Source organism: Coregonus clupeaformis, chromosome 37, assembly GCF_020615455.1.
Source record: "Coregonus clupeaformis isolate EN_2021a chromosome 37, ASM2061545v1, whole genome shotgun sequence".
Taxonomy (NCBI): domain Eukaryota; kingdom Metazoa; phylum Chordata; class Actinopteri; order Salmoniformes; family Salmonidae; genus Coregonus; species Coregonus clupeaformis.
Window position 1 is genome coordinate 20,022,237 of NC_059228.1, and position 18,163 is coordinate 20,040,399.

An 18,163-nucleotide genomic window follows, 5' to 3' on the forward strand; every position below is an offset into this window, starting at 1 on the left:
CTGGGTAACCAAGATTAGTGTGATGTTGATGGTATATTCTCCTAACCCACAGAACACTGGAAACACAAATGTTCTTGCAACGTTACCATAAAACTTGCCTAGAACATTGATATATTATATTCTGAGAACATGGCAACCATGTTCTGTGTATGTTTGGTGGGATGTTGATGGAATATTCTCCTAACCCACAGAAAACTGGACAAATTAATGTTCTTGCAATGTTCCCATGAAACATGTCTACAACAATATCTTAATTTCTGAGAAAATGGTACCCACGTTTTGGGTAAGTTCTATTTGACATTTAGGGAATGGTCTCTTGGAAACAATCCTTGCATATCACAGGAACATTCCTATGAAAACAGTTCACTAAAGTTGTGGGAACGTTTGTTGTTAGCTGGGTAGGGGAGTTCTGCAAACTGCTGCGAAACTGGCATATTCAGGACTTCCCATAGAGCCACGAATTAAATAGCCGATTTATAGGGTATGACTTTTTGGGAGCAAATATCTAGGTTATTGCTCTAATTATGGATGTTAGTTAAATTGCCCCGATGACGCAGGATGTCTCATCTTTGTGACTGCCTCGGTTTCCATGCTCGTTTCCATGCACCGCCTTCTAACAACATGGCGCCAGTTTACAGCTGTGCTGGCTTCCAAAGGGATGTGAAAAACCGCGCGGTAAGAGAAAAATATGATTATTGAAAGTAACAGTTAACTACAAAAATTATACCGGTACCGTAGTTCTTATAAATAATACTTGTGCTCTTTTCATGTAAAATTCAGGAGTTTGCGTGCAGCAACAGTTTATTAGTGACAGGTTGCGCATGAGCCCACCTGCGAGAGAAACTGTGACGACGGTGGACCAATATGATGAATCTCCTGAACCTGACAATATAGTGGACGATATAATTTGATAGAGACCGACAATATTATGTCTATTCTTCGACAGCGAGGTAACGCGTAAACGTCTCCGTAGTCTCATTGTAGTGCAATAAATAACTTTCTCTTTCAAGATTGAAAAAGCTCACTCTATAATGAATGAAGAGAATTATGCGCAATCGGAGGTTGAAAGGGAAAAGCTCCCTCCAATATTCAATACGTCACCAGTTATGGTAAGTGCAAAATTGTTTACATTCAATCCGAAAATGCTTACAACTTGTTACTCTAAAAATGTGTTAATTATTTGAGCTCTTTTCTGTAATGGTTTTTCTTACACAATATTTCCTTTATTCAACTTCATCCTAAATACATTCCTAAACTGGCCCAGTCAAACAATGTGCAGTATTTATTTTGCAGCATGGGCTACTATTATGATGAGTTATTGTCAGCATCCCTACTATAAATGCCATTATCCTATGGAACAAGATGCTAAGTGAATTAATTCTCAAAGTAAGTGGACTCAAAGACTTAAAGTATCAGAATAGGACCTATACCAATAATCCACACAGTTTGGTGAACCAGGATATTTGTCATTGGAAAAAGCATTGACATTTTGTTCCCCAACAGTCCCCCACAAAAGAGGAACATTGGAAGAGTCTTTAAAGGGTTTTGGGAATAATAAATGAATTGATTCTTGAAGAATATAACTTATAAATTCCTCATGAGCTTAGTTCAACTGTCGTACCCCATCAGAACCCAAAATATAAGCTTGTTTTACTCCAATGTTTGTAAACGTGAACAAACAAATGCTTGAAACTATAATTGTAATATATTGGATGGTCCTTGCATCAAAAGCTTTGTCTATTAATTTAAGAGTGGTTAGATTTCTCCAGGCCAATCCCTCAGCTTTTTACCGTACAGAGGAGGGTGTGCCCGCTTGTTATTGTTTTGACTGTGGATTGCCCCTTTAACTATCCAATATGGAACCCATCATTTTTCATACTAATGTAGGCCTAATGTCTGGAAATGTCATATTGCTGCTTCTCGCTCTCTTGCTCTCTCTCTTTCTTTCTCTCTCACCCACACACACACACACACTAACACACACACATTCCCACCAACACACTCATCACACGGTAGCATCATTGCGGTGATCTAGATAGTATACGTCCTGGAAGAGATTTAGGAGTGAGGCAGACTTTTCCACAGACACAGACGGTTATTCTCTCATAAAGTGCTCCATTTTGGCACGGCCACGAAGAACAGAATAGAAGGACAAGAGTGGACGAGGAGGGAGGGGGGATGGAGGAGAAGAGGAAGGAGGAGAGTGAAGTAGCCCTGTTTTGATCCAGAAGTTAGGGTTGTAATATAATTTAGAACAATTCTGTAATTCAGAGGAGAGGCGCCACACCAAGAACACACACACACACACTGTAAGTCTGGCCTGGCCCTGTGTGTCATTACACATGATGCTGAACACAGCAACTGCCTTGTGTCTCACCTCACTATAAAGAACACATTATTCCTGTTTTTCCTCCGTAAACAAAAACATTATTAGATCCTCTGAGTCCGCTTGGGAAGGAGATGTTTAACTCATTTTTTTAATACCAAATGCACACTTAAAGCAAACTAATAAAGTCTAAACAAACTAAGTAGTTTTTCGACCGTATGGAAATTTCAACCCAAAAGTTATAGGCTAGAGGTATTTATGATTATTAATGTTGTTAGGAGAAAAATGTGACCTTATTATGAGCAATAGGAAAACTACAGCTCTAAAATCAACTGAAAGGTTTGTGTGTGTCTACTGTATGTGTGGTGTGCATACGCGTACTGTTTTTTTCACTATGTTTTCTTTTAAGAGCAGGTCCCGTGTAGCTCAGTTGGTAGAGCATGGTGCTTACAGCACCAGGGTTGTGAGTTCAAGTCCCACAGGGGACCAGAACGAAAGAAATGTAAGCACTCAGTACTGTATGTCTCTCTGGATAAGAGCGTCTGCTAAATGACTCAAATGTAAATTTACTCTTCTTTTAGAGCATTTTAATATGAGAGAGGGAGACTGAGAGATAATACACACTGGGTGTACCTCTGTGTGGCAGCCTCTTTTTGTATGTTAATGGAGTGTGCTGTTTGGAGATATTGTTCCTGTCTTTGTCACAGATGAAGAGTTTGTTTGATCTGCCCTTTTGTACACATGGCGGTTGAATAGAATCCATTGCATCAAATTAGACAATGGGCTAAGGGGGAGGAGATATATTTTATCCCTCTGAAATGTAGCATCCACCATATTCCACCGGGTGCAGTTTTTTTAATAGATGTCAGTTTGATTAGCACAACAAACTGAAATGTGTTTTTGAAATTGCGCTAAACAAGAACATGATGAATTGTTTTTACAATATGACATTGGAGACAATATTACTGTCTGTATCAGAGTAACTCCATGTGCAGTGCTAAGTGCATAATCAGGGAAGATTTTTATGGATGTAATTCTAATCTCCGTGATGTCATTAGGATTGTCTGGACTAGAGAAGCCCCTCTCTCTCTCCCTCTCTCCATGTCATCTGTAAGGCATATGTCTTCTCTCTCTCCTCTTCGTTCGGTGGAGTGTTTTTTAAGGTGTCAGGACCTGCTGCTGTGCACATGCTGTTAGTTGGCCCTCCTCTTTCTCATCCTATCCACTGCACTCAGTTCATACCTCCCACCCTGTCTGCTCTCTGCTGCTAGGAGACCTCATCTTGCTATCTGGGCTACAAGAACAGTTGGCTGTAGGCATTGGTGAGAGCAGCAGCAAGCTACAGGAAATTGACATCATACTGTATATAAACTGCTCAAAAAAATTAAGGGAACACTAAAATAATACATCCTAGATCTGAATGAATGAAATAATCTTATTAAATACTTTTTTCTTTACATAGTTGAATGTGCTGACAACAAAATCACACACAAATTATCAATGGAAATCAAATTTATCAACCCATGGAGGTCTGGATTTGGAGTCACCCTCAAAATTAAAGTGGAAAACCACACTACAGGCTGATCCAACTTTGATGTAATGTCCTTAAAACAAGTCAAAATGATGCTCAGTAGTGTGTGTGGCCTCCACGTGCCTGTATGACCTCCCTACAACGCCTGGGCATGCTCCTGATGAGGTGGCGGATGGTCTCCTGAGGGATCTCCTCCCAGACCTGGACTAAAGCATCCGCCAACCCCTGGACAGTCTGTGGTGCAACGTGGCGTTGGTGGATGGAGCGAGACATGATGTCCCAGATGTGCTCAATTGGATTCAGGTCTGGGGAACGGGCGGGCCAGTCCATAGCATCAATGCCTTCCTCTTGCAGGAACTGCTGACACACTCCAGCCACATGAGGTCTAGCATTGTCTTGCATTAGGAGGAACCCAGGGCCAACCGCACCAACATATGGTCTCACAAGGGGTCTGAGGATCTCATCTCGGTACCTAATGGCAGTCAGGTTACCTCTGGCGAGCACATGGAAGGCTGTGCGGCCCCCCAAAGAAATGCCACCCCACACCATGACTGACCCACCGCCAAACCGGTCATGCTGGAGGATGTTGCAGGCAGCAGAACGTTCTCCACGGCGTCTCCAGACTCTGTCACGTCTGTCACGTGCTCAGTGTGAATCTGCTTTCATCTGTGAAGAGCACAGGGCGCCAGTGGTGAATTTGCCAATCTTGGTGTTCTCTGGCTAATGCCAAACGTCCTGCACGGTGTTCTGTAAGCACAACCCCCACCTGTGGACGTCGGGCCCTCATACCACCCTCATGGAGTCTGTTTCTGACCGTTTGAGCAGACACATGCACATTTGTGGCCTGCTGGAGGTCATTTTGCAGGGCTCTGGCAGTGCTCCTCCTGCTCCTCCTTGCACAAAGGCGGAGGTAGCAGTCCTGCTGCTGGGTTGTTGCCCTCCTACGGCCTCCTCCACGTCTCCTGATGTACTGGCCTGTCTCCTGGTAGCGCCTCCATGCTCTGGACACTACGCTGACAGACACAGCAAACCTTCTTGCCACAGCTTGCATTGATGTGCCATCCTGGATGAGCTGCACTACCTGAGCCACTTGTGTGGGTTGTAGACTCCGTCTCATGCTACCACTAGAGTGAAAGCACCGCCAGCATTCAAAAGTGACCAAAACATTAGCCAGGAAGCATAGGAACTGAGAAGTGGTCTGTGGTCACCAACTGCAAAACCAGTCCTTTATTGGGGGTGTCTTGCTAATTGCCTATAATTTCCACCTGTTGTCTATTCCATTTGCACAACAGCATGTGAAATGTATTGTCAATCAGTGTTGCTTCCTAAGTGGACAGTTTGATTTCACAGAAGTGTGATTGACTTGGAGTTACATTGTGTTGTTTAAGTGTTCCCTTTATTTTTTTGAGCAGTGTATTTTCTAAACTGGTTGTCGGATTCACCTTGGGTGGAAAGATCACGTAGGCCACTTAACTGAATGAAATTAACACCTATTATATGATATGGTATTCTGTCCCTGTGATTTAATGTTGATTCATGAGTCAAATGTGTGGGCCTAATACGGTTTCCTCTGGCAAAGGATAAAGTGCAATTATTAATTTTTTTATTCACAAAATAACGGTAGAGGTAGTAGCAGTGGTTAGGATAAATAATGTTAGCAAAAATGGACTCACAAACAAATGATGAACAAAAATCAACTTCTTCCAAGAAATTGAACTCAATCCAAAATCATGATTTGGGCTGAGGAGGCTAGGGGTACAGCCTACCCACATGGGGACACTCTCCCCAACAGAGTTTACAGAACACTGGCAGAGCCAGGTAGAAATACCTAGTGCCACTTCCTGGGCTAAACCATAGCCACAATGAGCAGCGGTGCACAACTGGTTGAAATCGATCATTTAGCCAACACAGTGGCTATAGAAACGTCTAAAAGCAGACTAACTAGTGTGGAGTACCGCGGACAAGCCACCAGAGGGAGACTCGTCGAGGCCTGGTGACAGACGGAGTCTATAAAACGCGGCGGTGGCTCCCTCTGCTGGACAGGCCAGGTCTCGGCGGGTCCTCCGGCCAGGACTAATTGGGGCTGATTTGAGGCTGGTGAGTAATCAAGGGGCTGATTGCTCACCAGCCGTACGGGGCCCATAAAGCTGACAGGAGGGCAGTACACAGGAGAGTTGGAGGTAGTGAGAGGTTGCTACCGGATAACGTCCTCACGGTCTGCTAGAACCGAGGGGCTCGGTGTTCTACACCAGAGGAGACTGCATTCCCCGGAGCCCAGAAGACGGTAACCCGGAAGAGGTCTCCTGGAGGACACCTGTTTTATTTATTTTATTTTATTGTTTTAAATAAACATAGTTGAAACTGAGGTATCACACTTGTGTCCGTGTCTGATCTGTGTAAACTTCTAGATCAAACCTCCTGGTCTGCCACAAGTGGTGGAGAATGCAGGCATTCTGACAACCTGGTCAGACCAGGGTTGACGTTTACGCAGTATCAGCATGGATGAGTTGATTGCTCAGTTCGTTCGTGCCCAACAAGCGCAACAGGACATTCAGGAACGAAAGTTGGAAGAACAGCGTCTACAGAATGTCATCCTGCTTAAGGAAGTCAGGAAGCTGTGAGGAGAAACGCAGACCGAATCGCATCCCAATCAGTTTTTAATCAAGCTAACGGAGGATGATGACATTGAGACCTACCTCTGCACGTTTCGAATGGACAGCACACCGGGAAGGATGGCCCAAGGCGAAGTGGGCGAGTCTGCTGGCCCCGTTCCTGTCCGGAGACGCCCAAAAGGCATATTATGACCTCCACACCGAACAGGCGGCTAACTACGACTGTCTCGAGGGAGGTACTCAGTCGCTACGGGTACAGCCTGGCCCGTCGGGCCCAACTGGTCCATGACTGGAGGTTCGTGGCCGAAGCTTCCCCCCGAGCCCAGATGAGCGACCTACTGCATATCACCCGGGAATGGCTCCTAACCGACGGAGCCACCCTCCACGTTATCGACAAAGTGGTCATAGATCGTTTCTTACAGGTGCTACCTCACGACATGAAGAGGGCGGCGAGCCTACTTGCGCCCCAGACGTTGGAGGACCTCTTGGGAGCCGTGGAGATGCACCAGAATACAGAGGCCCTGCTGAAGGGGACGCAGGCCGAGTCCGAGAGCCGTCGGAGGGGACGGAAGGACGACCCCACCACCGTACTCCCCAATCCGACAGTCAGCCGTGCTAAAGGACTGCAGACCTGCGGAGAGACAGCTGGGGGAGAGTGCGACCGACGAGAGCAGGGACGGACCGTCGCCTGCGCGGCCCGGAAGCAAGCGATTGCCAACCCCGTGTCTACGGACCCGGAGTCGGGATCCGAGGGGGCGCCGGAACCAACCTCACCTAGTGAACAACCAGAGGAGGAGCCCATGCTCCCCCTCCTCTATTTCGAGGGACCTGCCAAGACACCTGCCCTGAGTCCTCTGAGAGGACAGTTCGGGACCGCCCAGTGGGAGAATCCGAACTTGAAAGTCGCCGCGGCCCAAGTGATAGCGTTGGATGGCCAGCTTCTTCCGGGGGTGAGTGACTGGCGATACCTCCATTTCCCCCCCCAAAGAATTACCTGTTGTATCAAGTGTCACACGAACAGGGGTAACTTTGAGAGGTGCAGTTGCTGCCCCGCCGGTACATCGGAACCGTTCTTCAGCTGGCCCACACCCATTTGTTGGGGGCGCACCTGGGAATGGAGAAGACCCGGGAAAGGATCACCGCCCCGGATGAGGCGGGCCGTGGAAGACTATTGCCGCAGTGTCAAATCACCGCCCCAAAAGCACACTTCCGGAACCTGCTGGTTCCCCTACCGATCATCGGAGTGCCGTTTGAACGCATCGCCATGGACATAGTGGGCCCCCTGGTAAAAAACGGCCCGAGGACACTGGTACATCCTGGTAATAGTAGATATCCCGAAGCCATTCCCCCACGGGCGGCAGTCTCCAAGGGAATCGCCCGGGAGCTGTTCCACCTCTTCAGCCGGGTGGGCGTCCCGAACGAGTTCCTGGCCGACCAAGGTAACGAGTTCATGTCACGACTAATGAAAGATTTGTGTGCTCTCCTACAGATAAAGCAGATCCGGACCTCCGTCTTTCATCCTCAGACGGATGGGCTTGTCGAATGGTTCAATAAGACGCTCAAACAAACAAACCGCTGTGGAGCGGGATGGGAAGAACTGGGACCAGGTACCACCTCACCTAATGTTCTCGATCCGAGGAGACCACACGGCCTACTGGATCTTGCCAAGCCCAGCCGACCCCCTTACGCAGCGTGGTGGAACATGTAGAGACGATGAGAGAGCGGATGACAGCCATATGGCCAGTGGTAAGGGAACATATGGAGAAGGCCCAGCACGCCCATGCCAAGGTCTACAATTGGGGTACCCAGCTTCGAGAGTTCCATGTGGGTGAAAAGGTGCTAGTTTTAATCCCCACCGCAGAAAGTAAGTTCCTGGCAACATGGCACGGGCCGTACGAGGTGATAATTTACGGGTCCCAGCTATAACAGCCGGGGTGACGGAAACCCCAACAGATTTACCGCGTGAAGCTATTGAAGAGGTGGCACGAGAGGACAGCCTTGTCCGTGTTGTGGTCAAAACCCAGGACGTCGACGGGACCAGTGGTGATCACGAGCAATGAGGACCTCGGACCGACCCAGAAGCAAGCGCTCCGGGAGCTCATCGATCAGAACACTGCCGTGTTTTCCAAGAAGCCGGGCCGAACGACCCTCATTGAACACCACGTCCACACCCGGCCCGGAGAAACGGTACGAAAGAGGCCATACTGGATCCCCGAGGCCCGAAGGAAAGCCGTGAAGCAGGAGGTGGGGGCTATGCTGAGGATGGGAGTCATCGAGGAGTCCCACAGTGCATGGTGCAGCCCCATCGTGTTGGTGCCCAAACCAGACGGTAGTCTGCGTTTCTACAATGACTTTCGGGGGGTGAACAACTACAGTTTGTTCCACGCCTACCCCATGCCGAGGGTGGACGAGCTCATTGACCGGTTGGGAAAGGCCTGGTACATCATCACCCTGGACCTGACCAAGGGATATTGGCAGGTACCCTTGGCAGCCTCCTCCCGGGAGAATCAAATCAAATTTGATTGGCCACATGCGCCGAATACAACAGGTGCAGACATTACAGTGAAATGCTTACTTACAGCCCTTAACCAATAGTGCATTTATTTTTAATAAAAAAGTAGAATAAAACAACAAAAGTGTTGAGAAAAAAAGAGCAGAAGTAAAAAAAAATAACAGTAGGGAGGCTATATATACAGGGGGGTACCGGTGCAGAGTCAATGTGCGGGGGCACCGGCTAGTTGAGGTAGTTGAAGTAATATATACATGTGGGTAGAGTTAAAGTGACTATGCATAAATAATTAACAGAGTAGCAGCAGCGTAAAAAGATGGGTGGGGGGCAGTGCAAATAGTCCGGGTAGCCATGATTAGCTGTTCAGGAGTCTTATGGCTTGGGGGTAGAAGCTGTTGAGAAGTCTTTTGGACCTAGACTTGGCACTCCGGTACCGCTTGCCGTGCGGTAGCAGAGAGAACAGTCTATGACTAGGGTGGCTGGAGTCTTTGACAATTTTGAGGGCTTTCCTCTGACACCGCCTGGTATAGAGGTCCTGGATGGCAGGAAGCTTGGCCCCAGTGATGTACTGGGCCGTACGCACTACCCTCTGTAGTGCCTTGCGGTCGGAGGCCAAGCAGTTGCCATACCAGGCAATGATGCAACCAGTCAGGATGCTCTCGACGGTGCAGCTGTATAATATTTTGAGGATCTGAGGACCCATGCCAAATCTTTTCAGTCTCCTGAGGAGGAATAGGCTTTGTCGTGCCCTCTTCACGACTGTCTTGGTGTGTTTGGACCATGATAGTTCGTTGGTGATGTGGACACCAAGGAACTTGAAGCTCTCAACCTGTTCCACTACAGCCCCGTCGATGAGAATGGGAGCGTGCTCAGTCCTCTTTTTTTTTTCCTGTAGTCCACAATCGTCTCCTTTGTCTTGGTCACGTTGAGGGAGAGGTTGTTATCCTGGCACCACACGGCCAGGTCTCTGACCTCCTCCCTATAGGCTGTCTCATCGTTGTCCGTGATCAGGCCTACCACTGTTGTGTCATCGGCAAACTTCATGATGGTGTTGGAGTCGTGCCTGGCCATGCAGTCATGGGTGAACAGGGAGTACAGGAGGGGACTGAGCACGCACCCCTGAGGGGCCCCCGTGTTGAGGATCAGTGTGGCAGATGTGTTGTTACCTACCCTTACCACCTGGGGGCAGCCCGTCAGGAAGTCCAGGATCCAGTTGCAGAGGGAGGTGTTTAGTCCCAGGATCCTTAGCTTAGTGATGAGCTTTGAGGGCACTATGGTGTTGAATGCTGAGCTGTAGTCAATGAATAGCATTCTCACATAGAGTTCCTCTTGTCCAGGTGGGAAAGGGCAGTGTGGAGTGCAATAGAGATTGCATCATCTGTGGATCTGTTGGGGCGGTATGCAAATTGTGGGTCTAGGTTTTCTAGGATAATGGTGTTGATGTGAGCCATGACCAGCCTTTCAAAGCACTTCATGGCTACAGACGTCAGTGCTACGGGTCGGTAGTCATTTAGGCAGGTTATCTTAGAGTCCTTGGGCACGGGGACTATGGTGGTCTGCTTGAAACATGTTGGTATTACATACTCAGACAGGGAGAGGTTGAAAATGTCAGTGAAGACACTTGCCAGTTGGTCAGCACATGCTCGGAGTACACGTCCTGGTAATCCGTCTGGCCCTGCGGCCTTGTGAATGTTGACCTGCTTAAAAGTCTTACTCACATCGGCTACGGAGAGCGTGATCACATAGTCATCCGGAACAGCTGGTGCTCTCATGCATGCTTCAGTGTTGCTTGCCTCGAAGCGAGCATAGAAGTGGTTTAGCTCATCTGGAAGTCTTGTGTCACTGGGCAGCTCGCGGCTGTGCTTCCCTTTGTAGTCTGTAATAGTTTTCAAGCCCTGCCACATCCGACGAGCATCAGAGCCTGTGTAGTACGATTCAATCTTAGTCCTGTATTGACTTTTTTCCTGTTTGATGGTTCGTCGGAGGGCATAGCGGGATTTCTTATAAGCGTCCGGGTTAGAGTCCCGCTCCTTGAAAGCAACTCTACCCTTTAGCTCAGTGCGGATGTTTCCTGTAATCCATGGCTTCTGGTTGGGGTATGTACGTACGGTCACTGTGGGGACGACGTCATCGATTTACTTATTGATGAAGCCAGTGACTGATGTGGTGTACTCCTCAATGCTATCTGAAGAATCCCGGAACATGTTCCAGTCTGTGCTAGCAAAACAGTCCTGTAGCTTAGCATCTGCGTCATCTGACCACTTTTTTATGAACAGAGTCACTGGTGCTTCCTGCTTTAGTTTTTGTTTATAAGCAGGAATCAGGAGGATAGAGTTATGGTCAGATTTGCCAAATGGAGGATGAGGGAGAGCTTTGTATGCGTCTCTGTGTGTGGAGTAAAGGTGGTCTAGAGTTTTTTTTCCTCTGGTTGCACATTTCACATGCTGGTAGAAATTAGGTAGAACGGATTTAAGTTTCCCTGCATTAAAGTCCCCGGCCACTAGGAGCGCTGCCTCTGGATGAGCGTTTCCTGTTGATTTATGGCCTTATACAGCTCATTCAGTGCAATCTTAATGGCAGCATTGGTTTGTGGTGGTAAATAGACAGCTATGAAAAATATAGATGAAAACTCTCTTGGTAAATAGTGTGGTCTACAGCTTATCATAAGATACTCTACCTCAGGCGAGCAAAACCTTGAGACTTCCTTAGTATTTGATTTTGTGCACCAGCTGTTGTTTACAAATATACACAGACCGCCACCCCTTGTCTTATCGGAATCAGCCGTTCTATCCTGCCGATGTAGCGTATAGCCCGCTAGCTGTATGTTGTCCATGTCGTCGTTCAGCCACGACTCGGTGAAACAACATAAGATGTTACAGTTTTTAATGTCCCGTTGGTAGGATAACCGTAATCTTAAATCATCCAATTTATTCTCAAATGATTGAAAATTGGCTAATAGGATTGATGGGAGCGGCAGTTTACTCGCTCGCCGTCGGATCCTTACAAGGCACCCCGACCTACGTCCACGATATCTCCGTCTCTTCCTCATGCGAATGACGGGGATTTGGGCCTTGTCGGGTGTCTGTAGGATACCCTTTGCGGCCGCCTCGTTGAAGAAAAAATATTCATCCAATACGAGGTGAGTAATCGCTGTCCTGATATCCAGAAGCTCTTTTTGGTTATAAGAGACGATGGCAGAAACATTATGTACAAAATAAATTACAAATAACGTGGAAAAACACACATAATAGTACAATTGGTTAAAGGGCTGTAAAACGGCATCCATCTCCTCCGGCGCCATTGGATTTGGAAAAGACAGCATTCTCAACACCGGATTGCTTATACCAATACCGGGTCCTCCCGTTTGGTCTCCATGGAGCCCCGCCCACGTTCCAGCGCCTGATGGACAGAGTCCTCCGACCCCACCAACAGTACACAACGGCCTATTTGGATAACATCATCATCCACAGCCAAGGTTGGGAAGAGCACCTGACGCACCTCCAGGCGGTACTGGACGCGCTCAGGCAAGCTGGGTTGACAGTGAATCCTAAGAAATGCAAGCTGGGGTTCGAGGAGGTGGAGTACCTGGGGTATTTGATCGGACGGGGGAACGTCAAGCCCCAGGAGATGAAGGTCCAGGCGGTTCGTGACTGGCCCGTTCCCTGCACCAAGACACAGGTCAAGTCCTTCCTGGGGCTTGCAGGATACTATAGCCGGGTTATCCCCAACTTTGCGTCTATAGCTTCCCCCTTACCGATCTGACCAGGGCCCACCTCCCGAAAACAGTGAAGTGGTCGGATGAGGCCGAAGCGGTGTTCAGGCGCCTGAAGGAAGCCCTGTGCTCCCATCCGATTCTCGTGACGCCCGATTTCCAGGTACCGATGCTGGTGCAAACGGATGCCTGCAACACGAGACTAGGGGCCGTCCTATCCCAGATACACGATGGGGAGGAACACCCCACCATGAACATAAGCCGGAAGTTGATACCCCGAGGAAATGAGTACTCTATTGTCAAGAAAGAGTGTCTAGCGGTAAAGTGGGTGCTAGACACTGTTAAGTATTACCTGTTGGGCACCCACTTCACCCTGGTCACAGACCATGCTCCCCTGGTCTGGAAAAGGACACAAACAATCAAGTCACCAGGTGGTTCTTGTCCCTTCAACGCTTCTCTTTTTCTGTTGTGCACAGGTAAGGGGCGAAGCATGGGAACGTGGATGCCCTATCGAGAAGGGATACATACATCGCACTGACGACCGCCCCCTCCCCGAAAGGGCTAAGGCTGGGGTGGCATGGCGCAGACAAGCCACCAGGGGGAGACTCATCGAAGCCTGGTGACAGACGGAGTCTACATCACCTGTTTATTTTATTTTTATTTATTGTTTTAAATAAACACCCTTGAAACTGAGGTATCACACTTGTGTCTGATCTGTGTAAACGTCTAGATCAAACCCCCTGGTCTGCCACAGTAGTCTATCATAGCATCACATTCATAGGTGTGTGGACACTCATGTCCGCGTGCTCAAGTGGAGCTCTGAGAAGCAGCAACAAACAAGAACAAACACACAGTAATCAACCTAAATAAATGCACAAACTGAAGGGAAATAACTTCACTTGATTTACAAACATAGGCTAATGACAAGAGGGGAGTTTAATAGCAACAGGGCCCATTATTCAGACATTCAATTATCACGAAAGTGGGGGCAAGTCAGACTTTAAGGCCCAGTGCAGTCAACATAGTTTTTCCTGTGTTTTGTATCATATTGTACAACAGCTGATGAAACTAACACTCTAAAAGTGTGTCTTTTTTATCAGTGTTATTTCCTGATGTTGCTGGTTTAAAATACAATTTACACAGGATCTTCTAATCACCAGGTTTTGCATGGGTGGACATCACCAGGCGGTATAAGTTAATAGACCAATAACAAAGAGTTCCAAACCTCTCTACCAATAACAGCTAGTTTTCAGGTTACATATCCCTCCCTTAGGCCCCTCACTCAGACTACTCCCAGACAGTCCTAGCAAAATTATTGCTTGAGAAAGTGTTTTTGCTAAAAAACTATTTTGGTTTCTTTTTGACCATTTGAATGGAAAACTATTACAGTAAGTTACCCAGAAATGATTTGATATTAAAATAAAAATGGCTGCATTGGGCCTTTAATTCAAGAGCACACAAGGGAGAGCAGGGCTTGAACTCGAGCACGCCTGTCGCCATCACAAAGTAATTCTGGAGCAAACACCCTGCAAGGGCTGAGCCGCTGAGGATGAAAAAATAACCAAGTTAACCTCTAACTCCTATATGAAACGTTTCCCAACAGCACAAACTGTAGCAGGAGTCCCATGACTCCATAGCTGTTAAAGTGTAAGACTCAAAGGCCCTTTGAACTCTGAGCCCACTACAAGAACACACAGGCATACCGACAGAAGACACAACTGTACATTGTTTTCAGTTTTCCTCCCATAATGATGTCATCTTCTTGTGACAGGATTTGGTGCGTGGCGCGAAGCAGCCCTTTCCCTCCCTCAGCACGTTCATCTCCTCCCTTAACCAGCGTAGGGAGACGGGAGGCCGGTTCAGCGTGGGCACAAACCCGAGTCTACCAGGCAGACGACATGGTGAGTTAACAACACAGGGCAGATTCACACACTGTGGTGGTCTACAAAGACACTGGAGAAATGCAGCCCTCACATATCCCACAATAATCCCCCTATAATTTCCCTATACTCACACAGAAGCTGGTCTCTCTCCACTGCACACAATGATATGTCACTCACCACTGCACACCAAAGGAGACATTGTTTATTTAGTTAAATGAAAAAATTACAGTATATTAAAGAATATATTGTTTTATTTTGCCGTGAGGGCTGAGTGTGGGTAATTCTGTCCGTCAGAAATGAGACCCAGCTGAACAGTTGTCAGGCCTGCAGTGCACACACTAAATCTATTTAGTCACCGCTGCTACTGATGCCAAAATAATTATGCAAACATCTCTGTCAAATGAAAGCCATATGAAGGCTTATTTTCATGGCGCGTACATGTTGGTGGAGAGGAACCATGCAGCAGGAAAGCATTTCCAAGCATTTGTCATTTCAAATTTAGTTGTATAGATTCCTTGCCTGATTTGTTATGCACAAACTATATGATTGCTCTGCCGTCAATATGTTCCATCACTTGATATGATTCTAATAGATATTTGTGTAACCTCACTGAAATGTAAACTCTGCTACCAATGTGAATAAATACATGATACTTGGCAGAGTTTAAGATTTTCTTCCTCTTATCTTCAAATGAGATTTCTATGCATCAAAGGGTTTTGATATGAAAACAAAAGCATGGGCAACATGAATAGGATGCCAAAGGGGATGAGATGAGATAGGTCAGGGTCTGCTATCTCAGAGGTAATGATGGACGTTATCACCTGGCAACAGCCAGCAGAAATGGTTTAACAACTTCTTGTGGGTATGCTGTCATTTGTCTGAAGACACTGTTGTCCTGGCCTGTTAGGTCCTGAAAAAGATGGGTAGAGACAATAATGTGTGTCCCCACTTAACGGAAAGTCAGCGTTGGTTAACTAAGGTCATGCAGTGAATGTACTATGTGATTACAGACTGATTGGGTCGAGTTTAATTAGTGTTGTTAGTGAAGCCAGTCTGAGCAAGTCGCAATCTGAGGATCTCGCAATCAAAGCCTTGTGAATCATGTCCATTGTATGCCATCTGTGTCTTTGCAAGCAGTAAAACATATATTTACTTATCTGCTACACAATAGTCATGTGTATGATACTCTGTGTAGAGGCAAACTAACTATTTGTGTCTTGTAATTTCCCAGGGAGTGAGCTACCTCCTATTTGCAGTGATGTGAGGCAGAAACAGAAGATTTCCATCGACACACTTCCCCCCGAGGTGAAGGCCCCGTTCCCCTCTGAACCTGTCATCCCCCTCCGCACTAAGACCACCAAAGAGTTCCAGTGAGTAACACCACCTCTCCCCATGACCTACACTATGACCTCCATTTGACCTTGAGTAGCATACCTTACTGCCCTCTTATGATCGTCATGACTTCCCACTGGGCACAGACGTCATTTCAACATCTAGTTTTGATTTACATTTGGTAGAGTTGTCAACTAATGTAAATTCAACATGAAATCAACAAAAAAATGACACCATGTCATTGGATTTAGGTTAAAAGTTGGGAGAAAATATTTTTAAACATTCCCTTACGTTGATGACTTTTTGCAAATCCAATCAGTTTTCCACATTGATTCAACATCAACACATTACATTTTTTTGTTGAAATGACGTGGAAACAACGTTGATTCAACCAGTTTTTACTCAGTGGGCTATGCTTCGCTATGACAATGATTTATTGATGGATTCTTTCCACTGTGTTGCAGGGAAGACATGGAGCGAGCCACAACCTCAGGGGACTGGAGGGATGTGAGGGATTTCTACCTAACCACCTTTGACTCCTTTCTAGAGATCAATGCTGCCTTCAAGGTAATGGCTCATGCTGGTTTTTGTTATTATGTTGCGAGTTATGCTTTCCCCAAACATACCTTATCCATTTTAGAATATTCTAATTCCTTTTGGTTTAGATTAGTTCCACGTCTTAAATTATTGATATCTGCAGCACCTCTTTCTCCATTGTGAATTCTCTTAAGAAGGAAAGCATGCAGAGCATGTGTTCTTGAAAGTGTTATTCATGAGGAAACCAACGGAGCATAATGTAAGAGAAAAGCTGTTAATCTACAGTGCATTCGGAAAGTATTGACCCCATGACTTTTTCCACATTTTATTACGTTACAGCCTTATTCTAAAATTGATTAAATTGTGTTTTTTCCTTATCAATCTACACACAATACCCCATAATGACAAAGCAAAAACATTTTTTTTGAAATTTCACATCTACATAAGTATTCAGACCCTTTACTCAGTACTTTGTTGAAGCACCTTTGGCAGCGATTACAGCCTTGAGTCTTCTTGGGTATGACGCTACAAGCTTGGCTCTGTCATGGTGGATGTGGAGTGTCATTGCACAGCTATTTTCAGGTCTCTCCAGAGATGTTCGATCGGGTTCAAGTCCGGGCTCTGGCTGGGCCACTCAAGGACATTCAGAGACCCGAAGCCACCCCTGCGTTGTCTTGGCTGTGTGCTTAGGGTCGTTGTCCTGTTGGAAGGTGAACCTTTGCCCAAGTCTGAGGTCCTGAGTGCTCTGGAGCAGGTGTTCATCAAGGATCTCTCTGTACTTTGCTCCATTCATCTTTCCCTCGATCGTGACTAGTCTCCCAGTCCCTGCCGCTGAAAAACATCCCCACAGCATGATGCAGCCACCACCATGCATCACTGTAGGGACAGGTGTGTGCCTTTTACAAATCATGTCCAGTTGAATTTACCACAGGTAGACTCCAATCAAGTTGTAGAAACATCTCAAGGATGATCAATGGAAACAGGATGCATCTGAGCTCAATTTCGAGTCTCATAGCAAAGGGTCTGAATACTTATGTAAATAAGGTATTTGTGTTTTATTTTATTTTATACATTTGCAAAAATGTCTACAAACCTGTTTTTGCTTTGTCCTTATGGGGTATTGTGGTTAGATTGATGCAAAAAATATAATAATTTAATCCAATTTAGAATAAGGCTGTAACGTAACAAAATGTGGAAAAAGTCTGAATACTTTCCAAATGGACTTATAAGGGTCCGAGCCTTGTTTTGTTGGCATCGGGCAAGAATAGTTCAACACACACCACCATTGTTCAACGAACGCACAGACACACACACACACACACACACACACACACACACACACACACACACACACACACACACACACACACACACACACACACACTATATGTCCTCCCTGCCAGACAAGCCCAGTGTTTGGCTCTAGCAAGTGCCCGTTGTGAGAAAACAGTTTGAGCTGTCGTTAAAAAGGCCTGAAATAAAACCATTTAACAATGAGAAACATTACATTTTTCCCTCCTTTTCCTCCTTTCTTAGAGAGATGCTAACGCCCCATTTAACACAATAGAGGATTCTGGAGTCAACTCAAAATTTGTGAATGCTGTTTATGATGCTTTACTCTGCACAGTAAGTACTGCTAACATGACCTTTCTAGGGAAAAGGATATCGTATGACAAAACAAATGAATTCATATTCAGATTTTTTGCCATGAAAGTGCTTCT

At 46.4% G+C, this 18,163-nt stretch overlaps 1 protein-coding gene across 2 annotated transcripts in view; it reads left to right on the forward strand.

Annotated features, from left to right (window-relative positions):
• The first annotated feature begins 573 nt into the window (after positions 1-573).
• LOC121553428 (probable E3 ubiquitin-protein ligase HECTD2) overlaps positions 574-18,163 on the forward strand; it is a 40,980-nt gene continuing 23,390 nt past the window's right edge. Inside the window, exons 1-6 of one of the 2 annotated variants that reach the window (XM_041866529.1) lie at positions 574-675; positions 781-1,109; positions 14,462-14,591; positions 15,805-15,943; positions 16,370-16,472; positions 17,979-18,068. In XM_041866529.1, coding sequence (XP_041722463.1) covers positions 1,032-1,109; positions 14,462-14,591; positions 15,805-15,943; positions 16,370-16,472; positions 17,979-18,068 — 540 coding nt within the window. In that variant the 5' untranslated portion in view covers positions 574-675; positions 781-1,031. Of the gene's footprint in view, positions 1,110-14,461; positions 14,592-15,804; positions 15,944-16,369; positions 16,473-17,978; positions 18,069-18,163 lie in introns of both variants that reach the window. The other variant, XM_045211441.1, reaches the window with a different exon arrangement.